Source organism: Coturnix japonica, chromosome 19 (assembly GCF_054131305.1).
Source record: "Coturnix japonica strain WE chromosome 19, WE-NBRP24, whole genome shotgun sequence".
In the NCBI taxonomy this organism is placed as follows: Eukaryota; Metazoa; Chordata; class Aves; order Galliformes; family Phasianidae; genus Coturnix; species Coturnix japonica.
In genome coordinates, this window is record NC_140681.1 from 6,424,826 (window position 1) to 6,452,095 (window position 27,270).

The 27,270-nt window shown below is 51.6% G+C and overlaps 3 protein-coding genes across 9 annotated transcripts in view; 2 read left to right on the top strand and 1 right to left on the bottom strand.

The window, feature by feature from the left end:
• The first annotated feature begins 769 nt into the window (after window positions 1-769).
• PI3 (peptidase inhibitor 3) lies at window positions 770-1,574 on the top strand. Its single transcript, XM_032448603.2, has 3 exons — window positions 770-863; window positions 1,079-1,240; window positions 1,364-1,574. Exons 1-3 carry the CDS (start codon window positions 800-802, stop codon window positions 1,366-1,368), a joined length of 231 nt encoding a protein of 76 aa, XP_032304494.1. The 5' UTR covers window positions 770-799; the 3' UTR covers window positions 1,369-1,574.
• Window positions 1,575-5,034: 3,460 nt separating this feature from the next.
• Window positions 5,035-13,194, top strand: KCNS1 (potassium voltage-gated channel modifier subfamily S member 1). 4 transcript variants are annotated; one of them, XM_015881520.3, is made up of 3 exons: window positions 5,035-5,699; window positions 8,580-9,571; window positions 11,865-13,194. In XM_015881520.3, exons 2-3 carry the CDS (start codon window positions 8,606-8,608, stop codon window positions 12,306-12,308), a joined length of 1,410 nt encoding a protein of 469 aa, XP_015737006.2. In that variant the 5' UTR covers window positions 5,035-5,699; window positions 8,580-8,605; the 3' UTR covers window positions 12,309-13,194. The 4 variants fall into 4 exon arrangements, with proteins under 4 accessions (XP_015737006.2, XP_015737007.2, XP_015737008.2 ...); XM_015881521.3 differs by lacking the exon at window positions 5,035-5,699 and adding an exon at window positions 5,862-6,126; XM_015881522.3 differs by lacking the exon at window positions 5,035-5,699 and adding an exon at window positions 6,139-6,273.
• A 1,357-nt stretch (window positions 13,195-14,551) lies between these two features.
• STK4 (serine/threonine kinase 4) overlaps window positions 14,552-27,270 on the bottom strand; it is a 35,677-nt gene continuing 22,958 nt past the window's right edge. For all 4 annotated transcript variants that reach the window (XM_015881517.2, XM_015881516.2, XM_085520299.1 and 1 more), the window contains one exon: window positions 14,552-17,288. In XM_015881517.2, coding sequence (XP_015737003.1) covers window positions 17,130-17,288 — 159 coding nt within the window. In that variant the 3' untranslated portion in view covers window positions 14,552-17,129. The remainder of the gene's footprint in view (window positions 17,289-27,270) is intronic.

Sequence of the window (27,270 nt, forward strand, 5' to 3'; positions counted from 1 at the left end):
GTGGCACATGGAGGCACAATAGATGGGAAGTCAGAGCAGCAAAGGGCAGAGTGAGACACGCACAGGGTGAAGGCTGGGCAGGGAGCGGAGAGGGACGGTGCCCTCCTTTTTCCTGGGCTTTGCCCGGAGCGTTGCAAAACCCGGGGCTGCCCCGGGCTGCGTTTGCGGGAACACAGCTGGCTGAGAGCTGGGTGCTTGGCTATGGGGGGGAGGGGGTTGGAGGGTACCCCCCGACTATTCCCCGTGCCCACCTCCAGCACAGCTGGGCTCCGTGCACAGCAAGAACCCCAAGGAAAAGCTTTGGGAACCATTGCACAAGGTAAGGGGGACATTACCCCATTTCCTACCAGAGTCAATATCCCGTTGCCCAAGAGCACCCAATGAAAACAACTCTGCATGGAGCAAGGGCGCAACCTCCTTGTGCAGGAGGGATATTGCCTGCCCCAGCAAAGCCTCAGGAGGGAGCACAGCAGGTCACCATCACATCTTAACCTGGAGAATGGTGCAAGTACAGCAGGGCTCCCCACCACTGCCCATCTGCTCAGGGTCCCCCCCATCCCCCCAGGTGCAACCACACAGCACAGTTGTGCAATGCAGCAACTTGGCTTCTTGAGCAATTGAACAATTGATGTGTGTCTTATGCAAAAGGCTTCCAGAAAACAACGCAACAGCAGAGGAAAAAGGCACAAACAAACCCATCCAGCTTCCCCCCAAACCTCCACCCCATCCTGTCCGCAAGCACTTAAATGCCACTGTACCCCAGCAAGTCACACTCACACCTCTTAGAAGAAGCAGCAGCATGAAGACTGTGCCTGCTCTCCTGCTCGTGGGGATGCTCATCCTCTGGGCTGAGCTGCCATCAGGTACGATACCTTGGAGGGAGAAGTAGCAGGTAGGGGACTGTTTGCAGCAGTAAGCCATCCCCACTCTGTGCTTTGCTGCAGAGGTTGCTTGAAAAGGGCAGCTCCTCCTTGTGCTTAAAGAGGAGTGGGTAGTACCTGCATCAGCTGGGAAAACGTCCCCTCGGAGCCCTCCCTGGGGTGTCTTAGCTGCAGCAAACCGCCCTGTGCTCCTGCAGGCACTGCCTGGTCCTGCCCTGAGGTCCGCATCACCTGTGCCATGGCCAACCCGAGGAATGACTGCTACAGTGACCGGCACTGCCCACGCTCCAAGAAGTGCTGCCAAACCTTCTGTGGCCGGCGATGCATCTCACGCCCTCCTGCCATCCGCTTGACCTACGGTACTGTCACTTCCACGGCCACCTCGGGGTGCTGGGGGCTGCGGTGGCCATGGCTCTGGGCAGGAAGTTTGGGCTGTTGGGGTAAGCCAGCGTTACCTCTTTGCTCTCTCTCCCTTTCCCCAGTGTGAGCTGCTGCTCCCAGCACAGCCCGAGTGTGCCTGTGTCCCTATGCTACCTCCAGCACCATGCACCTGCAGAAGGACAGCCAGCTCACAAAGGATGGGGACAGCTTCTTGCTCACACTCTGAGACCTCCTCCACTGCTATGTGCCATCTTCTCACCCTCCTCCTTCATTCCTCACTGCTGTTACAACAAATAAAAACTTGTCCCAGGAGCACCAGTGTGCAGCTCTTTTCCTCCCCTTCCTGCCTCTCGTGGCCCATCCTAGTGCACATCCCCAGGTGCACCTGAGCTGTGGGATGAGGAGTAGAACCAGTGCTATGGGATGGGGGTGCAGGGGCAGCCCCCACTGTATGGTGCTGGTGGAGGATACAAAGACCAGATGATGAGCTCACCATCCAAACTCAGGTGGGAAATAGATCATCACTCACCCATGGAGATGGCCCCTTGCTCCAAATGCACTCACGAAGGGGGAAGCACCATGTCCTGCACACTATGGGGCGCTGCACAGAGCCCCAGTGCTGCACCCAGGCTGGCACAGTGATATGGACAGTCTGGCATGATGGCACATCCCATTAGTCACAGCTCCCAGCTCCCCTCCTCCAGCAGCACCAGCTATTATCAGCTATTAAGCAGGCATTTCCATACAGCTGGCTAATTTGATAACGCTGCAATTATCTTGGTTTGTTAACAAGATTAAATTGCTAATTAGTTTGATTAAGCACAGTGCTCCAGGCATGGGGTGCCTGTCCTGTGGGGACAGAGGAAAGATGACAACACAGGAGGGCTCCATTCCTCTGGGACCTGCAGGCCTTGGTGTGGGTGTTTGCAAGGACCCTTCCTCCAGCCTTTATCACCACTGCCATCCAGCCGGGCAGCAGGAGATGGAGAGGGTGGCCTGAGGAGGGGGCTGAGGGGCTCAGTGTGGGACTCCCAGCCTCCCAGCTGTGGGACCTCCAGGTGGGGTCTGAATACAGAGCAGGTTGGTGCTCTGAGGTGATGTGAGACCTTTCCAAAGGATATTCCAACCGGTCTGATAGGAAAAGCTCTGTGTGTGGGGGGGTTAACCAGCCATAGTCCCAGCATGATCCAGCTGCTGCATGGAACCCAAAGAGTGAAATCCCTGCACTGAGAGGACTGTACTACATATGGGGAGCAGCCCCACTCATAGGAGAATGAATCAGTGCCACCCCAGTTCCTGCACACAATAAATACAGCTGTTCAGAGAAACAAAGCATCCTCCCTGCTGAAGGCCGACCCATGTATGCACTCTTGCTGTGCTGCCTCCCACACAATGGGTGCCCTCTCTGAGGCTCAGGAAGGGATAAGCCCAGTGCTGAAGTGGGTGCGTGGGCAGCGCTGCTCACAAAGGGAGGGTGAGGGGTTCACCCATAGCAGAGCACAGCTCCTGTTAGCACCAGCACAGGGATTCCCACAACCCTGCCCGTGCCAAGGCACACGCAGCTCCTTCCCCTGACGGCTATGTAGGTTAATGGCATGCAATGTGATTGCGAGACACAGGAAACCACAAAGCTCTGTCAATATTTAGCTTTTGCACATTTGGCTAATTAGGGAGCAACCTGTGATTCCCTCTGAAGGGGGAGCGGCTGCTCTGCTCACCTCCATCACTCTGAATGTTCCTGCTCAGGGTGGGATAGACATCACCTCCTTATTTCTGGAGTTCTCTTGGTCCCAAACTGCAGTGCCCAGGCTCTGGATGTCAGAAATCATTACACTAAATACAGCTTTGTGCATGATTCATGAGTCAAGGCTCCATGTCCATCAAGAGATGGGCAAAAAGAGAGCCTGGTCCCAACACACACAGAGCCCAAATGGGCAGACACCGAATGCAGGCAATGGGCCGATGCCCACTGGTACCTTTCTGCTTTGGGAGCTGCTGCAACTCACATTGATAATGAGCATGGGCAGCTGGCACAATGGCCAGGAGCAGCTCCAGAGATGCACTGAGCACAGCCAGCCCAGGGCTGATGGAGCCATCTCCTGGCGTGGTGCAACCTTTAAAGGCAGAGCAATGGTTCTTCTGAAACATCATCAGGAGGCTCCTTCCAGCTGCAGGGTGAGCAGCACAGGTGCTACGCTGCAACAGCAAGGATCATGCTGGGACACAAATGTTTCTACCATCACTCCAGACCTCTGGAAATCAGGGTGATGCATCACCTCTTTGTGCCTGGATCTGGCTGAAGATGCGGTCCCTGGGCTGTGAAAGACAAGCAACAAGTGCAGGCAGCCCTTGGTGTGGTGGTGGTGATGGAAACAAGAGATGGAGCAGCGCAGAGTAGGGATGTGTCCTGGGAGCATCAACCAGTGCAGGGATGCTGTAAGGTGAGGTTGGAGGTGATGAGCATCCTCCAGGTGTGTCGAAGCCCTTCAGACAGTAAATCCCTTTTCATTAAAGCAGCTCTGCAAACACGCTATACTCGTTTCTATTTCCCCCCTATGTTTTAATTTCTTGCTACGTCAGCTATTAAATAACAGAAAAAGAAAAAAAAAGAAGAAGAAAAAAAAAGAGCAGGAGGAAGGAAGGAGCAGAGCCGACACGGGATGAGTCACTGCAGCACGGAGATGGCTGCTGGCTCCACTCACTGTGCAGCACAGAGCGTGGCACGTGGCTGCGTCCCTTGGCCCCGCGTGGAGCGTTGGCCAAATGGTTATCGACAAACCCCCCCGGCAGCAGTGGGAGGAGGGCCACCTTTGAGAGGCAGGAGGGGAGATGTGAAGGAGGGGATGGTGTTTCCAGCTGACCTGATTTCTTCTTGTTTCCCTGTGCGCATCACTGTGAGTTAGCTCAGGAGCTGCGCTGGTCGCGGGGGCTGTAGGAGCTGCATCCCCTGGTGTGGTTACATTGATGGTGCTGTGGGCACGGCCCTGTGCTGGAGAGCAGCCTGGAAACAGGAGTCCTTCCATCCTGCTCCGGCTTCTGGGTGTTAGTGGGAGGTTGGAGCTGGCTGATGGGAAAGCCGGTCCTTCTGCAGCAGGGTTTGTGCAGTGGGGGACAATGCACCCGGGTACCAATTGTGCTGCAGAAAAGCTGGAGGGATGACAGTGATGCCAGCACCAACCCAGGAGAGGCCGGGAGGTGAGCAGTCCCAGGCTGGGAGTAGAGTGAAGGGACACCCAGGGCTGCCCAATGTCTTTTCCCTGCTGCTGGTACAGCCATACAGGGACACAGGTCTGGGTCTGGCCAGAAGCAGTGCACAAATGGGGCTGTGGAGGAGCACTGGCAGCATGTGTAGGCTGCCCAGAGTGTGCGCTGAGCAGGTCCCATGGAGAGCCCACGACTTCCCCAGGCAGTGCTCTCTCCCAGGAAAACAGAAGGGGAAAAACAGTTCCCCCTGGTAACAGAGCAGACGCACGGGAATCACGCCCTGCAGACGCCATAGCATCACCCCACAGCATCATCCCACAGTATCTCCCTGCATCCAGGCAGGGAGCAGCGTGCGAGCAGCCAGTGGCGGCATTCATCTCGCAGCTCAGCCATCCCTAATTGCCATCAAAATGAAGCTCCTTGCTTGGTGTCACAGAACAGAGGAATTCCCCTCACTTGGGGATTTTTTCTCATTTTTTTTTTTTCCCAGGCCTCCCTCAAAGTCTCCCCTTCCCTCCCCCCCCTCCCTCCGTCTCCTCCTTCCCATGTAAACAAGCGCTGGGCGCACACAGCCTGACACATCACGCACATGGCAGCCCGCTGACGGCCCCGCAGCGCTGCCTGGTGCAGGGACGGCGCTGGCACGGCCACGGAGGCGGGCACACGGCAAAGGGAAGGATGCTCTCCCCACAAAGCAGCTCCCGCATGGCTCCGTGCGCACCCAGGGAAGGCTGAAGGCCTGTAGGGTGCTAAAGCTGAAAGGATGGACGCGGTGTGAAGCTTCGCCTTGCGCTGCTCCAACACGGCTGCGATGAGACATCGCTGTGCGGCCACGCGGCCCCGACCAGCACCCGGCCGAGGGCTCAGCTCATCGCCCTGCCATCTCGCTGCCCTGCCAGCTGGCTCCTGGAACAGTTTTGGTGCTCGCCCTGCTGTGCCGGGGTGCCCACAGGTGGCCCAGTGATCTGAGCGCAGCTCGTGCCATGCCCGGGGCTCACTGCCTTTGCCCACCTCTGACAAGGAGACAGCGGGGAGCCCAGCGCCCGGGGGCACTCAGCCTGGGGGGGCTGCCCTGGTGCCCCACACGAGCCTCATGGCAAGGAGGAGGATGGAGCTGGATGGCGTGATGGGATCCCAGCAGGGCCGAGGCACAATGCCTGCACGGTGTGGGGGGCCGCGCTGATCTGGGGGTCCCTGCCCGCCCCAACAGCTTGCTCTGGGCACTTTGAGCAGGTAAGGACATGGGGTGGGGTACCTATCCTTGGCCACGGCTCCCATTCTATCCTGCTGCCAGCCTTGGCCGCTGGCCCTGCATCAGTCACAGGGGAAAGTGCCCGCTCGCTCCGGAGCTGTTCCAATTAACAAGCCGGCTTTGCCAACAGTCGGGTTCCCCCCGGCGCGCAGAAACAGCTCACACCCATCTCCAGCTTTCCCAGGGGCGCAGGGGGGAATTCCCCAGAGCCCCCCTCCATCTTTTCCCCCGCTCGAAGCGCAGCAGCCAGGGCGGGCGGGGCCGGAGGGCGGCACCCCGCTGGAGGGGGAGGACGGGGGGCGGCGGGGCGGCCCCCCCCGGCCCCACGGAGCTGCCGCCGGCCCCGCAGGGCTCCGCAGGGCTCCGCGCCGGGCGTGCACGTTGCGGCGGGGGCGGCGCCGAGGGCAGGTGAGAGCGGAGCCGGGCCGGGCTCCGGCTGCGGGTGCGGCATCGCGGGGGAAGCGGGAGACCGGCAATGCAGGGAGCAGCGGGGACCGGGCGGCAGCATCCCGGAGAGCTGCGGGGAGCGGCACGGCGGGGCTCCGGCATCCCGGGGTGAGAGGGGAAGGGGGCGGCGGGTGAGCGGGGTGTGCCGGCATCCTCATGCTGGGATGCTGCTCGGAGCCGGAGATCGGGGATACCCCTCCCGGTCCCTCCGCAGGCGGCGGTAGGGGAGCCCCGCTCACCGAAGGGCTTTCCCTTCCTTCCCCACAAGAAGCTCAGGGGCCCGGGGGTCCACACCCCAGATTTGTGCATCTGCTGCCCAAAACCTGGGGGCAGAGGGTGGCATAGGGCAGCGCATCGTCTGCAGCAGCACTGGGCTGCCAGCTCTGAGCAGACAGCGGAGAGGTTGGTCATCCCCCCTCAAGGAAGGCAGGGAATCCCCCCGCCATCTGCCTCCCAACCCTGGGCACTTCGGTGGCCTCTCAGCGTGCAGCAGGAGCTCACTCTTTGTGTCTCCCAGCAGTGGGAAGCCCCTTCCGTGCTCCCCCCGTGTCCCCCAGGCAAACCGCCCAAGGACAGGCATGCTGCTGAGCATTCTCCACTCGGCGAGCACAGGGATGCTCAGCGATAGGAATGGGGCTCTTCTGCATGACGAGTAAAGCGGTGCCTCCCCAGTGCTGCCCAAGCTGCCCCCGGTGCTGAGGACAGGAGCTCAGCCCCACGTTTCCCCCAGCCCTGCCCCATGGGCACCCTACTCTAAGCACACCCAGGACAAATGGGTGCATAGGGCTGGGCTGCAGTAGGGGCTGAAGGGTTTCCTCTGCTCCGCGTTCCCAATGGCTCCTCTGAGACACGCCGCCGGGAAGCCGTGCTGAGAGGTGAGTACAGGGCTTTTTATTTGGACTGTTAATCTAAATCCATTGTACCTGTTTGGAAAACCCCCTCGTGCAGTACTCCCTGCATTCACCACATCCTCCCTTGAATATGAGCATCTCCCTTCCCGCCCCCCTGGGTCCCCTCTGCCAGTTGCAATACGTATACATAACTTCCACTGGAAAGCCTTTCAGGAGAAAAAAAACCCACCACGTTGTCAAGGGAAACTCTTGTAGCATTTCACACAGATAGGCTCAATCTGCTTTTATATGTAATTTTTTGCTGTCATAAATGCACGTATTAGAGATATATTTTTTTCTCCACAAGGCACATATTCAAGTGAATGCCCAGTTCACGCTGGGCTCGTGCAATTCCAATAGTTGCTCCTTAAAACAGCTTACAGTACATTCCCAAATGTAGCAGGAAGAATCAGGCTTCATCTGTTCCATCATTTATGGAGACGGCGGCGTAACTAAAAGGGAAATTAGCAAATTCACATTTCTCCAGACAGACACATTTGTATTCTCTGCCCATTGTGCCTTTGCAAAGAAACACAGCCGACCTTCCCCATCCTTTTGCAGCACAGAGCCCCGCAGACACCACGCGGTGTCGGCGATCCAACGGGGAGAGCACACAGCATTGGGTCCAAACCCTGCACTGCCCTGAGGCTCAGCTCAGCTCCTCACCACTACGAATTAGAGAACTCTTAGTTGCTGCTTTAGATTCCTAGATGAAAGTGAGACGTGGGCAGAAGTCATTTGCTCTGTGTGCAGAAACAAGCATCGGGAAGGAGAATCTCCATCAGAGATCCTTGGGCTGCACCCTCAGCCTGCGCTCAGCCCCAACCCACCCCACCAAGGGCTGTTCTTCAGGGCTCTGCTACCTTCTCTCACCTGCTCTGCTCTGAGCTCCACATTCAGTCACAGAGGAGCCCCCAGGGGCTGCCCAAAGCAGCAGATGTATAGGGGAAAATCTGGATGTGGGGGCTGAGTAAACCTGGTGCCAGGGCTGTATGGCTGTGCCCTGCCAGCTCTGCTATGGCTCTGCAAACAGCAGCACTTGGGTGCACAAGGTGAGCGGCATCTGTTCTCAAGGTGACTTGGATGGCAAGCAGCATTCACCTTGATTTAAACCTCAGGTCAAGACGGGTAAATGTACTTCAGGGTATGGGGATGCTGCTCTCCGTTAGGTGCTAGATCTGCTTTTCAGTGGCAAATGCCATTGCTGCTGTGCAAAAAAGCAGGGCTCCCCAAAACCTGCAAAAACACTGAAATCAGGACTTCACGTTTTTATCCCTCCTGACATACAGGTTCTTATTTCAGAGCCATCAGCGATTCTGAGTCATATCTCTGTTATGTTTCATCACTATAAAAATAAATGGTAATATTTTACACGGCGGGACACACGCGTACAAACACAGCAGGCAGGTGTGTTGTGTTGGCACTTCTGCCGTGGAAATTCCCCACAACACCAAAGAGCAAAGCCCAGAGGCACCTCCCATCTCCTACATGCCCCCATCCAGCCCCTCTGCATCTCACCTACAGGTGGAGGGACTCCTGCTTTGCTGATCATGGTCAACAAGACCTTAACATACTGGGGTGCCGCCTTCGAGGAGGACTTGATCAACATCAACGTGGGAGGGCTGCGTCGGCGGCTGAGCCCCAGCGCTCTCTCCAAGTTCCCTGACACGCGCCTGGGCCGCCTGCTGTCCTGCGACTCAGAGGAGTCCATCCTGCAGCTCTGCGACGACTACGATGTGAGCGCACGGGAGTTCTACTTTGACCGCAACCCTGGCTTCTTCCTCTACGTGCTGCACTTCTACCAGACGGGCAAGCTGCATGTGATGGACGAGCTGTGTGTCTTCTCCTTCTGCCAGGAGATCGAGTACTGGGGCATCAATGAGTTCTTCCTGGACTCGTGCTGCAGCTACCGCTACCATGAGCGCAAGCTGGAGGGCCGGCACCACACCTGGGATGAAGAGAGCGAGGTGAGCAGCGTGGACACGTCGCCCGATGAGATCTCAGACATCAACCACGAGCTGCTGCGCTACAGCACGCTGCGCTGCGGCACGGCGCGCAAGCGGCTCTGGCTCACTATGGAGAACCCCGGCTACTCCATCCCCAGCAAGCTGTTCAGCTTCGTGTCCATCAGCGTGGTGCTGGTGTCCATCGCCACCATGTGCATCCACAGCATGCCTGAGTACCAGCGGGTGGATGAGAGCGGTGCTGTGCTCGACGAGCCCGTCCTGCACAAACTGGAGTATTTCTGCATCTCCTGGTTCACTTTTGAGGTGTCCTCCCGCCTCCTGCTCTCCCCCAACCCCAAGAAGTTCTTCAAGCACCCACTCAACCTCATCGACATCGTCTCGGTGCTGCCCTTTTACTTCACGCTGCTGGTGGACGTGACAGCGGGCAGCGACTCGGAGCTGGGCAACCTGGGCAAGGTGGTGCAGGTCTTCAGGCTGATGCGCATCTTCCGCGTGCTGAAGCTGGCGCGGCACTCCACCGGGCTGCGGTCACTGGGGGCCACCCTAAAGGTAAGCTGGCCATCTCCCATCTGTGGTCTCTGGGCAAGCAGAGGGCTCTGTGCTGGGTGGGGATGAGCGATGCTGTTTGCAGCAAGCTTCCAGCTCTGGGTGCTGCCCAGGAAGACTGCCGGGGGCTGTGGACATGCACATGCTAAGGCAACATAGTGTGAGGGGCACTGAGTGAATCCTTCTACACACAGCCAGGGCTTGCAGAGGGCCAGCGTAGGAGCAGGATGCTGGCATGCTGGGAGGTGGCACCCATAAGGGTCTGGTGAAATGGGGTCCTCATCTCCCATGTCATGCCCTCTTGTTGTGACAAGAGATGAAGCATGAAGGCACTGAGCCCCTCACCACCTGTCACTGTGGTCCTGATCTCCATCACTACAGCTCAGCCATCCTGTGCTGGTCTCCCCTGTCCCCACCGGCCCTCCCTCATCCATCCCCACTGAGCTAATGTACCAAGGGAGGGTGAAGCTGCCCCCTTCCCTACCTGCACTCACATAGGAACTCCAGCTAATTAAGCCCAGACTTTAATTTTCTCTCCTTCTTGGTGACCACTCCAAGACAAACCCCAAAGCCAGCCCCCTTCAAGCTGGTCACGCAGAGCAGCACAGGCTTGAGCCATGCACAGGGAGCACAGACCAAAAGCAGGCAACTGGGTTTCATGATGGGGCACTGCTGGCACAAAACATTTGTGGGCATGGGAGCCAGGGCTGGAGGCATGGGGAGAACAGCCCCCAAATAGGGTTGGGGAGGAAAACAAAGTCCTGGGAGTGTTGTTTGCAATGCAGATGCCTGCAGCACATTTGTTTCTGATAACTCACCTTAGAAGAGCAATTAGCAAGTGGCAACCACATGTAAAACTGCTCACAGAATATAAATAAAACTGCACATGTGGGAAAGGCTCCCTGAGCCCTCTCTGCACTCCACACAAGTGCAATGAGGCTACAGCAGGGCTGCCCAGCCTACCTGTGTGTCACCAAGGTGCAGGAGGAGCAGCGCTCAGTTCTGCCCACCAACCCCACGGTGATGTGACGGAGTGGCACTTCTTGGGGACACCGAGCCAGCTGCAGCCAGGGTGGACACAGACAGAGCTGATGCAGCAGCTTGGCACTGGGACTCACTGGGCACGAAAATGACAATATAGTGTTAATTATAATTTAGTTCCTACTGCAAAAAGCAGTAGCAGAGGAACAAAGCCTGCTCATGGCCAGGGAGCAATGGGTCTGGCACAGCAAGGAGCTGTTTGCTGCCACCAAAGTGCCGGCAGAGGGACTGATGCCATTTGTGCATCACAGACTCTGAGCGGTCTTCAGAATACCTGGGGTTTGATCCAGTGTCCACTGAATTTGATGGGAGCAACAGGTGTGGGGTTGTGACACTGACACCGGGCAGTCTGGGCTCCAGGGACCCACGTGGGTTGTCATCTGCCCCTCTGGTGGCCTGGACATGAAGATGGCAGAGCTGGAGCTGCACATCCCAGAGGGGCCTGTGTCACCTATGTGGGACAGGTGTCACCATGGGCTTGGTTGCCATGCTGGTATCTCTGGCTGGGTTCAGCCCAGGCTCTTTGCTTCATTTTTCTTCTGCTGCAGTGGAGGGAAGGCACCATGCACACACAGCAGGGGAAAACAGCCTGCCTTCCCCTCACCTCTGTCCTCCAACGCATCCCGGGGCTGTAACTGATGCTCTTTAAAGATGCATAGGGTTATTTGGCTGGGACCTGCAGACATGCTGCTGAGCTCCAGCCCAGAGCATCTTTCTTGGCAACCTGACACATCTGTGAAGCTTGGAGCTCTTTGTCCTTCCCTGGGAGCAGCCCCAGAGCTGCTGTGGGGCTTTTGCAAATAACACATTGTTTGAACTCTGATTTCCTTTCCCTAAAAGATGAAAAGCAAATTGGCAGATCAGCAGGTAAAAACAGCCAAGAAATCCACTTGTGACACCCAGAAAGGGAGAGAACTGCAGCGCTCCTGCTCTGTCCCCAGCCCTGTCCCTGCTTCACTCCCCACATCCCCAGGCTCAGCCCTGTGGGCTGCCTCTGGATCCCACCCTGTGCACATCCATATCCCATTGCCACCACCCTGGGTCCCCATCTGCAAGCTCAGCTGTTCCGTGGTGCCCAATGGGGACGGGTCCTGGGCCCAGCCCAGGGGATGTTCAATGCCGCAGGGCTGTACCTTGTCTATGGGCAGGCAGGTGCTAGGTGATGCTATATGCAGGATCTGGGACCGCAGAGTGGCATAACTCAGTGCCCTGCATGTGTTCATTTTCACTCACTATACTCTGCTTTGCCTTCCAGCACAGCTACCGGGAGGTGGGCATTCTGCTGCTCTACCTGGCTGTGGGGGTGTCTGTCTTCTCTGGCGTAGCCTACACTGCAGAGAAGGAGGAGGATGTTGGCTTTGACACCATCCCGGCATGCTGGTGGTGGGGCACTGTCAGCATGACCACAGTGGGGTATGGTGATGTGGTGCCCGTCACTGTGGCAGGGAAGCTGGCTGCCTCGGGCTGCATCCTGGGCGGCATCCTGGTTGTGGCACTGCCCATCACCATCATCTTCAACAAGTTCTCCCACTTCTACCGCAAGCAAAAGGCACTGGAGGCTGCCGTGAGGAACAGTGAGAAGAAGAAGCCCGAGGAGATGGAGAGCGAGCAGGACTCAGAGGCAATGAGCGAGAGCTCCCTGGGGAGGGGCAGCCCTGACCGACGCAGTCTCACCCCTGGTGCCCTCCCTGCTCCCTGAGACCAATGCAAGGGACGGGGGGTCCAGGTAGGTGCAGAATGAGCCCAGTAGGAGCGGCAGTGCCTGGCGTGGGATCCACCCTGCAGCAGGACTGGCTGGCCATGGCCCTCCTTGCATTGCATTGCAGGTGTCCCCATCCCTGTCTGTGGGGCTCCTGCATTCCTTCCAGAGGAGTGGCTGCTGCAGACACTGGCACCCAGCCCATGCAGCACAGAGCCTGCCCAGGGCTGCCAGGGCACAGGGGACACTGCTGGGCACAGAGCAGCTGCCTCTGCTGTGTCTGTGTGCCCCCAACTCCTGGAGCAGGAGGAGCTGGGGCTGCAGCCTCTGTGCAGGGAGTGGGGACAGACGGACCTTGCACTGCTCCTCACCAGATCCTGCCTGACCCCTCACAACCAGGCAGGGGGGCACCCCCACCCTACCTGGCCCCTGACCTGGCTGCACACATCCCAGCATCAATTCCCTCAGCAACGTGCACCCCGCAGCCAGCTGACCAGCCAGAGCCACGCAGATGGCTTTCAGGGCACGGCAGTGAATGGGGATGGCTCTGCCACAGGGACTGCTGACCTCGGGGAAGAGACGATGGAGCTGGTGCAGACACATCCTCTCTGCACAGGTGGGAGCAGGGTGTGGATGCTCACGTCCATGTCTTCCAGCACTATCTACTCCGGTCCAGCTCCCACTCCACTCTTACTTGAACAAAGGAAGGAGTTTCCCCTTCTCTCCATAAATATTCCAGTAGCAAAATGTACTAAAATAGGAAGACTGAATGACATGTATTAACTAAAAAAGCATTATGCAAATCATTAAAAGAGCATGTAAATTAATTTTTCTATCTATGCATGGGATGCATACGGCATATTTTATTAAAGATGGAAGTGACCCACTTGGGAAGCTGGTTCTCTGTGTCATAGCAGCTCTGCCACCGCCCATCAGAGCGAAGGGACCACACACCCCTGGGGCAGCAGCTTTCCCAAGGGCATCTGTGCTCTCATTTGGCACAGTGGGTAAATCAATTAAACGCTGTATCAGGTTATTTCCACATAAACCGCCCTCTGCACTCAAAAAGTGATTGATGAAGGACTGAGTTACCTCCAGGGGACAGTGATTAAGGGGTGACCTTATTAAGCTATTTCACGCTGCCGAGAATTGGACAACGCTGCTTTGGGACAAAGCAAACTTCATTTCTTCTTTCGAACTTTTTCCCTTTGCCAGCTGCCACAGCCCTGGCTGCCCTGAGCTCTGTGCTGGGTATGGGAAAACCAGGAGATCTTAAGGGTCAGGACCTGGGGGACAGGAGACCCCTCACTACAGCACAAGGGCTGTCCTGCTGCTGCAACAGCTCTGGGTGGGACCCAGCCTTTATTAAGTTAACAGCAATGAGCTGGCAGGGAGCAGGGCAGGATGCGATTCATAGATGGGATTGAATTGTTCTAAAGTTTTTAAAGAAGTTGGCTGCTTTCCTGGGCTCTTAAATTAAAGGGTAATTAAGTCACTCTCAGTCTGGAAATAGCTGATGGGTGTTTCCTGGTTTGACTATTAAATTTTGCTGGAGTGATTAATGCAATGAGAAATCATCAGCTCTCAAGTCAGGGCTGTCAGCCAACACTGAGAGCATTTAACTGAGCTCCTGCTTGGGCTCCTCTGGCCCATGGACAGAGGGAAAGAGGACAAAATGAGGGCTACCCATCAGCCATGGTCTGTTAGCCACATGCAATTCATATCTCTGCAGCATGAAAGGAGTGCAGGTGAGGACTCCCCTGGGATGCAGCCCTCCCTTCGTGCAGGTGTTCTGTGGCTTCATGATGATGTTGCTAAGAGCACATAAGTGCTCCGGGCTTTCCTAGCTTCTAGGAATGCCTGCAGCCTCCCTCCCATTGGATTCCACACTCCTTCCTAACATTTAAAAGCTCACATCTATTTTGTTTCTTCCGGCATTGCTAACACAAGCTGCCTCCTGAATGAATTCTGTCTCTGCTTCAGTTAGTCATCCCTTCGGGACAGATTTAGTAACTGCTCAGGGAAACCACGTAAAAGCCAACAGTTCGCCATGGAAGGCAGCACCCACTCACTGTCAGCGTTCTGAGCGAGCGAGCTGAGAGCACAGCCAGGATTAGGAGCGCGACTCGAACCTCACCTGCTGCATAGGAAGGGATGGATTGCCCTGCACCTGGTCCCAAAGCACCTCCTGTCACTGCTTGCCAGCTCTGCGGATGCGTACAGAACAGTCAGGACACTGAAGCTCTCCATAAGGACAGTTTATTTGCCCCTTCGAACAAATAAGGCAAGAAATGTTGAGAAAGATCAAACACAACCTCCTGTATCAAACTCAGAGGAACGCAATAAAAGTTACTATTTCATACATATATAAACTAAGGACCCAACACTATTATATACAAACAGGCAGATCTTACAAAATAGCATTTCAAGTCAGCACTTTATGCCAGTGTTGCTAATTTGTTACAAAAAAAGTTAAAGCTACAAACTTCACATTATTGTCTTGTATGACTGACATCATCAGTATCTCTGGGTTTCAGAAGAAAAGATCAGGGTTTGTCCAGAACGCTTTCAGCAATGCAGATGGGCCCAAGGAGCACTTGAATGCAGCTTCAAAATTAAGCAAGTGTTTTGCTTAAAAACCCCGTCAGAACAGCTCTCCTTGAGGGTGTGAGCCTTGGTCTTAGTCTGTAAGACTCTGAGAACCGAGAGGGTACGATGCTCTACAAGGGGATCAAAAAGGGAATTACTTTCTCTCTACTCGATAATCAGAGAAGGAGAAAATAATTCGAGCTCCAAGTGCAAGAAATACCATCAAGTCTCGGCCATCGCAAGCTTATAAGAAAGGTTCAAAGGCAGTCGGAGCAGTTTCACTTATTTTGGTTCATTTGCTGTGTTTTAAGACAATCACACCAGCAAAGCAGAGCATCTCAACGGCGCTTACATTCAGTTACAGCAGTCACAGGTTGCATATTCCAAAAGCACACACCACGATGTGGTGCTTCACTTAAAACTTGGGTTTTCTAATGCCCTACGATGACCAGAAAGTTACCTACACAGTGCAGAGGTAAAACTACTCCCAGCAGGATCTGCCTGACCGGTGTTACACACCAGCAGTGCATGGTTTGCCACATCCCACATCCCTGTGTCCCACCAGAGGTACAAAGCAGGCTTGGCAGAACAGTGCTGCTCACACTGCTGGTCACAGTGGGACAAACCGACACAGCCAGATCTGCAGAGGGGTACAAATGGCTTGATTCCTTTCACAGCAACGGAGTATATCTGTTAACAGTAGTCAGCAGTCTGCTGCAAGCAGGGAACAAGTGCCTCTCGAGGCATGGAATGAGCAGCATTTGAGTCAGGAGACAGTGCTGTTTAGTTGAATTACCTGCGGGATGTACCAAGGCCTGTTTCAGAGGATGACATGGAAACTCTTCTCTCCATCAGAGCAAAACAAAAATAAATTGGTAAGAACACATGGTTCTATTCAAATATTTCATCATAAAGCCATGCAGAGGCATTACTCGCTCTGTGCCCGGATTGGGGCTCACCTCACACTGCTCCTCAGCTCCATCACTGGGAGCGAACTGCACCATCCTCAGTGATTGTACATGCAGGGCATCTTCAGCCACCGACCCACGTTAGGAAATTGAATGAGAAAGGAGGGACTGGAAGAGAACAAATCTCTTCCCAGACACCGGCCATTGGGACATCAGCCATTGGCCTCTACGGATCAGCTCTGCCTCCACTCCATCTGACAACACACATCTCTGATACCCCAACAAATGTTTGCTTTCAGTTTAACTTTTTGACGTGCTAAGCCTGGCAGAAAGGTGAAGGATTGTGAAGGTTTTATTCCAGCACCTAAAGAGGTCAATTTGAAATGATGGAGCGTATGAAATATGTCACAAACTGCACAGCCCTTTCAGTGCTCTCAGACGCAGCACAAGTACCAAATTCTGAGGGAGGTTCACTTGACTTCCACCCATTCACACACTGTGCCCTCCCAGCACTCTGCTGTCAGCTGGAGGACATTTCCAAAGGGACAGATGAAGGGGAACCTGCTCTGTTTCAGGTCCGACCACCGATTGGCTTTCGGCCTTAAGTCAATGTGGGTTTTACATTACAGAACGTAACTTCTGGAGGCACAACACACTTCACCTACTGGTATTAATTCCTAACGTACATAAGCAAAGAACAAAACCAAGGTCTTGAAGAAATCCCACTCGCTCAAAGCACAAAGTGTAAGGCATGGGGCTTATTACAGGCTGTTTAAAAATGAGATTTAAGTGTCTTCCAAAATGCTGGGCCAGTTTGCAGGTGTTCTCATCTACTCTCTTCAGCGACCTAAAACTTATCAGTACCTTAACAGCAGAACCATACAGTCATCAGCTTGAAACAGTCTGTGCATTCACAAAGGACAACAGAAACAACAAAAAATAAACCACAACAGATGCAGCCATTAAATACACAATTCATATTAACTTAAGGGAAACAGAGTATGGAAAGGTTCATATGAAAGGAGAGTGAGCCATCTTCCATCGGTTTATTTCTATCCGCTCATCTGATTTAAAAATAATCCATCTAAAAACAGTAACAAAACTCCTTCGGATACTGCTTTAAATATGTGCCTAAATTAAAACACACCACGAGGATTCTCCATTCAATGGCATTCCTGAGTTCACAAAGGTGCTATGGAAAAATAAATGAGCAGAAGTATTGCCCTCTATTTTGCTAGCGTATTTCAATAGAAATCAACCTGTTTAGTAGTCATAGAAGCAAGGAGCTGATTGCTGGAGGCTGGAAGGACATTCTACCCGTGGCTCAGAAGTTCTGCTGCCGCCGCTTCTTGGCTTCAATGGCATCGAGGATGGGCTGCCGCTTGGATTGATACTTCTGGCGGATCTCCTCAATCTCCTGCTCCATCATGGGGTCCAGCGCTGACAGCCTCCTCTGCAGCTCATCCACACTCCACGTCTTCAGCTGCCAGGGAGAGGAAACAAAAGATATGGGCATCAGAAGTGAAAGCGCACACAACTGCAGGTACCTCTGTACACACAGGTTGAACATCAGAGCTTAGTGGTCCTCTCCAGCCGTAATGACTTTATGATTAATATGAACAAAACCTGGAAGTATATTACCTGTGCAGGTAGGTGATGCAGAACCAGGCTGCTGATCATGGGTTAAGCAGAAGGGAGGTGTTTGGGAGGGAGGAGAGGGAAGTCAGTGCACTGACAGTGCTCACACAGAGCAGGGGAAGGGGAGCAAGGCTGCCTGGCCCCACTCCCACATGTCATCTTCTCACTTGCACATGCATCTTTGAATGGAAAAACAGGAGAACTTAGAACCTGACAGTCTCCATTTCACTTTGCTGCATGGCCTTGCCCTATAAACCAGCCCCACAGACACATTTTCTCCTGGAAATGAAGTTTTTAAAGGCTGGCACATCTGTCTCCATAGGGTTAGGCTTCAGGGATAGCAACATCATTCTCTTAATGAAGCGCCAGGAGCAAAGTAAGAAGAGGACAAGGACAGAGCATCCCATGATGCTCAGGGCGAAGTCTCAGCGCTGATAAGCTGCAATTAGAGCTGGGCTCAGCCCTGGGGCTCAGCCCCATCCCCTCCTCACTCCTCAGCGATTCTTCTCTGGTAAAGAGCCCAAATGCCTTTGTCAGAGCTATCTATTTTCATCTGCCGTGATCAAACAGCTATGACAACCTTTTAAAGAAAGGAACTGCATTTCAAATGTAAAGGCTGATATCAAACACTTGTTCTAAGGCTGGTGTCTTACAATGAAATGTATCTTGCAACAAGGAGAAGGGGTAGAGCAGGGAAATGTTCAAGCAAGGTCCCATGTGCACCAAGCTAACTTTTAACTATTTGAATAACAGCTTTCTTCCTATGCAAGCTTGTGAGGCACCATTTCTTCCTCCAAGTAACAGATCCACAAGCTGACATCCCTCTGCAAGCAGTTCAGACACTGATAACAAATTCACTGCACAGTGCTCACCTCAGCAAACTGCCTCCCCGAGTCACCATCCTTTCAAATCAGCATATAAAGAAAATATATCATAAAAAAAGTCACCCCTAGCGTTTGTTACAGTTGAGGCAAGTGTGGCTGCAACACAATATTCTGAATGCAACTGAATGTGAGCAAAAGGGGAACATTTTGGATCTCTGCAGGAATGTCAGACCCTTTTCCTGCAGCAGGGACAGCAGCACGGTCAGTTTGGGGCCCAGCATAGCAGTCCGCTGCCTCAAGCCAGCCCAAACCACTGCCATAAATACAGTGCTGCCCAGCATCCCACCTCAGCTCCCATTCCTAGTGCTCCTCTTGCAAAACAGACTGCCAAGAACGTCCATTTGCTGCATGAATTATAAGCATCAGACAGAAAGGAGCCATTTCCCAGCAGCTGTAACACTCTTCCCTCCCAGCATAACATTCCAATGGAGAACAAACTCCTGCCACCTCTCCACTGGGGTCACAGGAACCCCAAGCACTGCCCTCCTGCAGCTTTTCCCTTTCCCTTGTTGATGCTGCATCTGATCCAGAGATTTAATGCAAAGCCTTTTTTTTGCATCTCCCCCACTGTGCACACCACATCGGCTTTGTTTTCCAACACTCTCTTAAAATTCCTGAAGCTGATGCCCAACGTGAACCCATCCATCACCAGAGAGGGGCTGCAGTTATCCTATCACCTCGCAGATCTGCAGACGGATGCTGCCTTCTGGAGCACAAGCAGAATATAAATGCCATAAGTGAGATGGGGTTATTTCCTCACGGTGAAAACATCTGAGCAGCCCTGCAGAATTACCACCAGCAGCTGTGGGCTGTTTAGGAAGCGAACACCAGCTACCAGCCTGCCTTCAACCCCAATGTTCCAGGTGGCACCCACTGCTCAGCATAACTTGATGTCGACTTCCAAGTTTTAAATAGACCTTTGAAAAAGTGGCTTGAGCGTTTCTCACTTCATAAGGGGCAGTGGGAGTTTGAAGACTGAAATACAGAAATAATGAAACTGCAGCTTCCCACGCCACACAGGGAAAAGACATCAGCTAGATGGGAACTAAAGAAAAAACATAATTCTCGCTCGAGCATAGCTTTTGTTGTTCCCCCTCCCCTTTCTGCCTGGTTTTACACCGCTGTTTAACAATTCTTGACTGCACACCCAGAGATCAAAGCCCCTAAACAAACTCAAAGCGGCTCGAATCGTGTTAGCAAGGAGCACAACGCTCTGCATGCAGGCAGGCAATGCTGTGCATGGCTTCAGAAGGCTGCCCATCCAAAAGAAGTTCTCCAAGCCATGTCATAAAGGAGTTTGCTGCTATAGATGACAAAAAACCACCGCTACTATTATAACAAACCTCAGAATTAGTATAAACTTTCAGATTAAAATGAGTTTGATAGAAGCAGCATATGCACATGCACATGCAGACATTGTGGAACCTGCTGAGATCATGGGGTATCTAAGGATGTTTGCCAGCTCCTGGGTGCCACAGGCATTACGTGTCAGCAGGGTTCTGATTTGCAGAGGAATATGGAAGTCGAGGCTATATATAAAGGACCAGACACTCCAAAATCAGACAAGGCGCTTAGGAACAGCAGCCACCTGGATAACACCAAACCACCTGAGAGCTGCTCCAACTACGTGGTAATGAAATCATTAGGGACAAAGAGCAGGAAGGAACAAGGCACAGCAACAGCCAGGCTAAAGGAACAACAGCAGCAATGCTATCAGGACATTTCCCTTCCAATAAATCCTAGGGCAATGCTTACGCTTTGCAGTCAGGATCCGGCAACTCCATCTGACGCACATCCACCTCAACTTCCCAACTCTTCTTTTATCACCTCCTCAAGCAGAGTTTCATTTTTGGGCAGCAGACACTCATTGGGTGCTACATGCAGCTATTTGTGGCAGCACCTCGGAGCGCAGCGCTGCGTGTGAGAGCAGCCCAGGAGCTGGGGAGAGCTGTCAGAGATCACAGCCCATGGACACGAGCTCTGATAGCTGTAAGAACTCAGGTTATTCTGGAATTAGCCTTCTACAACCTGAAAGGCTGTTTAAGTGCAGTATCAATTAAACGCTCATACCAAATACACCCGGAGGAAACAGATCACTGCACAGTACTATGCACCTTTTTTTTTTTTAAGACAGCAAAAAAAGCATTCAATTTCTCAGGCCAAAATGAAATGAAGAGGGTGATTTCTCATGCTAAGCAGTGCTCTGGAGTCTAGGTCCTGAAAATGCTGATATAAATTGGTGTTGGAATAGCATGCCATTTTCCCTTAGCGTTTTTCCTGAAATGCTGGCTCAGTCCCATTTGGCATCCTTTCAATCACTGATCTAAAAATTAAGTGCCTTGTTCTCATTTATGTTCCCAGCGTTAGAAGGCCTTGATGGAATGTACGAGCAGGCATTAACCAGTTATTCACCATAACCTTGTGTCCAATGCAAGGGACATGGGGACCTTAAGAACCTGCAGGCACTCCTGCCCACTTCTCATCCTGATTATCAGGTCCCCACAACCTCACACATCTGTAGCCTGCAGCCATGCCACAGACAGGCTTCAGTAAATCACAACTCCAGCCCCAACACAAACATTAACTACCTCGATTCCCCCCCTCCCTTTTTAGCATGAGAAGTTTCATATTGTTATGAAAGCAGAGGATGAAATGCACTCACGGTGGGATTTCATGCAAGATTAAAAATACAGATATTAATCTTTCAAAGGATTTGAAAAATAAGTCTCAGCAGCACAAGCTTCTGCTTTTAATGCACCTTAATTATTTAACAAAACACACCGTGGGCTGCAAAACATCCAGCACAAGTCAAACAGCACCGTGGCCAGAATTTACCAAAGAAAGGGACTGTGGTGAGATGCAGTGAGTGCACATTTGGAGACAGTAATTTCAGATCACCCTGTGTGGACAAGAGATGACTCCGCACAAGAGAGATGACCCCAACTTTCAAGCAGATCATTGCGAGCTTCAGAGGCCAAGACAACCCAAGTCAGTGCAAAGCAATCAGCTGCAGCAGTAACATGGCAACGTGCCTTTTTGGGGAGGACAGGCAGACACTAATGCACTCAGCACTCAATTGTAGCTGAAGTGAAAAGAACTGTTTTAGAAGTGTACTGGAGAAGACCCAGCCCTTCTCTGCTGGTGTGCTTAGGACAGCTGTATCTCACTTCTGCAGCAGTGGAGATTTAAGGTTCCTGGTAGTCCCAGAACAACACCAGTAAGGATGCGAGCTATCTGATACATGGCTCTGCTGATATGATTGCAATAAAGGTGCCTGATCCCAGTGCATGTGGAGTAACTGGAAACCACTTCCCCTCTGGCCCGCTCACTGCCAGGCAGGGCTAGCTCTGAGCAGGACCTCCTTCCAGCCCAGCTTAGCAAGGCTGCTAAAGCTGTCAAGGGACAGTGATGGGCTTCTGGGGAACGGTCTGAGCACCAGCACTACCTCACAGCAGGAGCTCCTTCACTGCTGGCTCTGAGGCAGAAGCTGCCTCCAGCTCAGGATCTGTCTCTTCTGCAGCAAGCTCTCTCTTTCTTCAGGCTTTATTTATAACCACACGGTTTGATCCCGCTGGTTCAGCAAGGACCTCGCTCCAGCACATTTGCCAACTCTGTCACTGCTATTGAAGAGATAAATAGACACACTTCAGATACACATCTGCTCCTTCATCACCCACGAGGCATCTTTCCTCTGCTGGCTGCCCTTCTCAGTCTGCAGGTTTGCCCCGTTTCCTTGAAGCCCACAGAGCCGGGGGGAGCTTTGCAGTTGGCAGGGTGTCAGAAAACTCCTAATACACTTTTCAGAGGACTACAGAACACACACAGACCTTGCTGGCAGCTCAGGCTCTGTAGACGTACCAGCACAGAGCAGCATTCAGAAGACAGAGATGGCCCAGCTGTGTGAGCACCACGCTGCACATCAGCACTGCTGGCATCCCAGAGCTGCTCACAGCCAAAAGCTGCACCTTATCCTTCATTAGTGCAACCCCTAAAAGGCTCAAGGAATCGTCACCGCCAGCACAACCATATAGCATCTACATAGTGTTATTACCCTCAGCAATGTATAGAAATTGTATTCAGGGGGAAAAAAACCCAACATCCAAAGGAATCTTCATTGATGTGACTGGCCAGGAAAAAAAACCAACAAACAATGGCTTTTTCCTTTCTCTTTTTTGCATTTTAATCTTCTGAGCTTCAAGATTAAATTCCCTTCTATTCCAGCACTATTATCAATTATTCACTTCCAAACCCATCCCAAGTACTATAAACACTTAACCTAAACAAAGGGAATGACAAATGGTTTTGGTGTTGCTCTGCAGCAGGAAATTTCAGGAGGTCCAAACCTTAAGAACCTTCAGGGACTCAGAAAGTAGCTGAGTAATCCTATAGCCACAAAGTCAGGTTATCTCACTGGTTTTATTTCAGTAACTGAATTACAAACCAAGCTAAAAGGTCAGCCTGTCTGGACAAGGAGGACAAAAAGAACCAGCAAAAAAAAAGAGCATCGCTTGCTTATAAAATACACTTGCTGGCCAGAGATTGGATTAAGAAAAAGCACAGCAGGTCCAACCCCCCTCTAAGTGATTATGCTTTAATTTCCTTAAGTAAGGAGTACCAAAATACCTCTGGATACGGTAAGATAAATCATTTCAGTGAAGATTCTGCTAGCTTTACAAATCAACTGCAAAGTGCACAGCTGGCCAAGTTGCCTCCCTCTCCTCTTTCCTTTTAAGAAAGGCAATCTGTCAGAAAACGTTGATTCCTTTAAAACGAATTCATGTCTCCAGCAACGTGAGGCAAGTTCTGCCTGGAAGGGTACGTGGGTCTGTAACAGATTTCTTTCTCATTCAGATTCACTCTTTGTTTATGGGCTCCTATGGGCTCTTGACTCACTCACTTATTAAAAATTAACGTATTTCTTCAAGATCACTTATCCTGAGTGCAGCAGAATACCTGCAGGAGCAGCAGTAACACCTCAAGTCCGAGCAGTTCCTCCATAGCACACTGCTCCATACAGCACTGCCATCAGCCACGAGCAGTAACCACCACCCTGGGGTTGCTCAGAAGGTGGATGCTGTCTGCGTTACATCGCAGACTATGATGCTGCTGGAAGACAAAGATGCTGGAAAGAAATTCAGAACCACTAAGCGAGAGTTACTGCGGAAAATAAAGGTAAGGCACAAGAAAACAAGTACCTCAGTGTATCCCCAACCTGAAATTCTCTGCTTTTCCAGGAAGGCTGAAGCTGGCTTAGTGAGATACAGTGTGTTAAGACATTGCGCTGGCATTAGTAACCTATCTGAGTGCTTCACACACTGCAGTCCGTAAGGTACAGTAATAACTTAGGACAAGCAGCTTCATCTTCAGAGACAGAGACTAAGCCATCTCTGGTAAACATTAATCTCTACTCAATTAATGTCTTTAATTTCACTCTCAGTCCTTCCTCATCTATCCCCTGCATCAGGATTGCTTCTGAGCAGGTCTCTCCTGCAGCAGGGCCACAGTGCTTCCTGATGCTGTATGCCCTAAAGCAACTGACAGTACAGCAGTGCCACTGCTCTGCCTCTCCTCTGCCACAGGGAAGGAAATGTGATCCTGCAATGCGAATGTGAGGAAGACAGCAGGAGAACTCAGCATTTTGTGCAGAAAGACAACTGTGGGGATTTCAAGGGCGTTTTGCTATTGAATAGCTGCACGACCCCGGGAGAGGCTGCCGGCTTTGCAAACAGGGGCATATGTTTGGTATTTCAGAGACAAATATTGTTCCAGAACGGCTCTCTGGTGAATGAGCCATCTCCTTAAAATCCTTGTCACACGAACCTGCACGCTTTGCCATGCGAGCTTTTCTCAAGAGTTTGCTATTACTTAGGCATCTATTTATAATGACACCGTGCGAAGGCGAGATGCAAAACAAGGAATTAAGAGCTCTGTTTCTCAGTAATATTCCTATCAGACTGTGTGTGTGTGCTAAGTGACTCTTCCTCCCTCCCTATTGAAGAGCAAAGCTTGGGATCACCTTCAGCACTGCGTAGACGAGCAGGGCAAAGCTCCCAGCACACCCACAGCCCACCGCAAACTCCATCACTCTGATTGCTGGAGGTGCCTCAAACGTGACAAAACTCCCCTGCAAAGTCCTCTGCTGAAGTAAACTGGAGGCACCCAGCAGTGCCAGGCACCGCACACCAGCAATGAGCACCGTCTGATCTTCCCATAGGATTTAATGCGATATGCACAAAGGCAAACGCACCAGGTCCAGAAGTCAGAGTGGACTTTGCTGCTCCACAGAACACAGCTGCAGGCGGTGCTCTGGGTGAGGCCATGGGAAGCACACAAGGCTGGATGCAGGTTTCACCCCTGTCCTCATCTCTCTGTCCATCCCCCAGGGTGATCCCAAGCAGCTCTATTGGGATCCTGATGCCGACCCACCAAGAGGAGCCCTCCTTGCTGGAGACAACCTGGGCAAACCTGCCTTTTTTAGTGGTGTTACCCCTTACAAACATTCATGCTGACAGATGAGTTGCAAGAAGATTTTAGAAGCATTTCCAATCGATCTCATCCGAGCTGCAATGCTCTCCAAAAGAAACACTGTGCCAAGAATACACCCAAGCTTGAAAACAGGTCTTGGGGCATAACAAGGCTGGGACAGGTTTTCTAAAGAACTCAGTATGCTGTGAGATGTTTCCAGCGTCACACCTTCAATTATTAATTCCTTTTCCCTTCCTCCCAGTGCAGCAATGCAGGCTGCAGCCTGACCGTGAGCACACAGCACTGATCCAAAGCCAGCACTCACACAGCCTGCCTGCAACACAGCTGGGCACTTTGCTCATCTACACAACTTTCAGTCAGTGACTCAGTCAATCAAACACGATGTCAGGAAAGGACAGGTCAGGATGCTGCATTTACAACCCTAAAGCAAGAAGTTGATTTCTGGCTGCATTTCTTCTGTCTCCATTAAGGGCTGCGACCTAAGCAATGCAACGCAAACAGCAGCGACTCACTTTGCTTCCCACTCACTGCAAGTTTTGTTTGAAAGCCTTATGTCACAGAAGGCCTGCGAGAGACAAAAATACAGCAAGAATGAAATTCTGACAGCAAGTTGTAGCAGTAAGTGCTTTGCAATCAATGTCAGTACGCACCAAACTGAAAGCAGGTGGTGAACAATGACCCTGTTATAAAATGGAAAGGGACAGAAAGCTATTCTCTTCTACAGCAGATAGAAAATCCAAACCACTGCACTATTCTTCCCATTGCAAGTATTGCTAACAAATCATAAAGCTAAACGTGTACCTTCTGATCTTATTACAACGGGAAGTGAGAAAGGTTTATGAAACCTACGTGGCATGGAGCTCGCTGTAAATCACAGCAGTGCTTGGAAGCAGCCATGAATTCAGGTTTGCAGCAAGGCTGAGAGTGCCTCCTCCATGCAAACACTACAAAGGAATCAAGACCACTTAAACAAGAAAAGAGAAGATAAGCAAGATGTTCCAGGGCTTATTTTTAAATGACTGTATGTTTGATCAGGAGGTAACAAAATAAAGCATTTTTCCTTAATAAAGATGTCAGTGGTTAAAGTACTTGTTGGGAAGAACATGTCGGCAAGGTAACACTTGAGAGAAGAACAAACAATTAGCTGAGCTTTAAAAAATTTTGGCAGATGGCTGAAGGAAAAAAAGGAAATCCATTTAAGGGACATCAGTGCTATAAATCAAGGCAGGTGACATTTAAAACTGTTGAATAAAACATCACAAAAAGCTGTCTCTTTGTATAAATCATACTTCACAGCAGAAATTACATCCAGGCAATGTACGTCCACATCTCACCCAATTAGCAGGAGATATGGTCAGGGTATAGATTTGGAAGTCAGTTTTCTATTCTGGATTACCTTCTTTTGTCAGAAAAAAAATGAGTCTTTCAAAAAAAGCCCTGTTCTCAATGCTCTCCAAGCATTACTTCAGAGTCAGCAGAGAACAAACAAATAAATACCTTTCAGTTTGCCTGCACCCCAGCCAGCAATCTGCCACAACTCTGGCAAACACGGACAGGAATGCCCATCAGCCATCCCAGATCAGGCTTCTCTCTCAAACTGATCCATATTCTAGTAAATACATTGACTTACTTTAGGATTGAAGTAAGACTATTTGGATCAGCTGCTGCTTGAGAAGTAGCTGGGAAAAGGGGAGCTCACAGCACACAAAGGGGATAAACTCTTGAACAGAAAATGCTGAAGGTTCACTGAGTGTTTGGTCAACAGCCTTAGAAAATAATGCAATAAAAAACATCTCTACTTTAACCAAACTTCTCTTTTGTTCTACACAAGACCGTATATGTTTAAGCTAATTTTTGGAACAACCAATCCTCATTCATCACTCAAGGGTCAGAGAAACTTGCTTCCTTAGAAGATAAGGAGTGTATCACAAGATTCACTAATCAATAGCAGTTGAGATTATTTGCTTCTCAATGAACTTCTGAACGACCTGCAGACCTGTATGCTCTGAAGGATTTTTTGTTAATGGACAGACTTGCTGGAGCCTCAGTAACCAGCTCAGATTATTCACTTGAGTAATTTGGGAGGAGGAAAAGAGGAACAAAAAGATCAGTGCAGAGACACCTAAACCAAGCTGCTTAAAAGACAGAGGTAAGTAAGAAGGAGATAAAGTTCGCTGGACTGTGTTAAAGGCAGGAAACATTATAAACTGATAAGCTATAAAAAGTCACACAACTTGCTCATGCAACAAAAGTCTCTTCCTTCCAGCATTTGCCTCCCCCATGTATCCTCAGCATGCCTTTCTCCTATTGCTGAAAGAGACCCAAGGAGCAGCTTCAACAAAACAAGAACCAATTACTGAGTCTGCTGTTGTTTTCAAAGCCTGCAACTGTACAGAAAACAGTCCCAAGTTTTTAATCCATTGAGGAAGGACAGACAACAGGCAGCGTGGCCATAAA

Excerpts from the sequence above, each read along its gene's own strand:
- PI3 (XM_032448603.2), top strand. The coding sequence starts at position 800 with ATGAAGACTGTGCCTGCTCTCCTGCTCGTGGGGATGCTCATCCTCTGG. Across the intron at positions 864-1,078 it reads CTGGGCTGAGCTGCCATCAG|GCACTGCCTGGTCCTGCCCT; the intron begins GTACGATACCTT and ends GTGCTCCTGCAG.
- KCNS1 (XM_015881520.3), top strand. The coding sequence starts at position 8,606 with ATGGTCAACAAGACCTTAACATACTGGGGTGCCGCCTTCGAGGAGGAC. Across the intron at positions 9,572-11,864 it reads CACTGGGGGCCACCCTAAAG|CACAGCTACCGGGAGGTGGG; the intron begins GTAAGCTGGCCA and ends TTTGCCTTCCAG.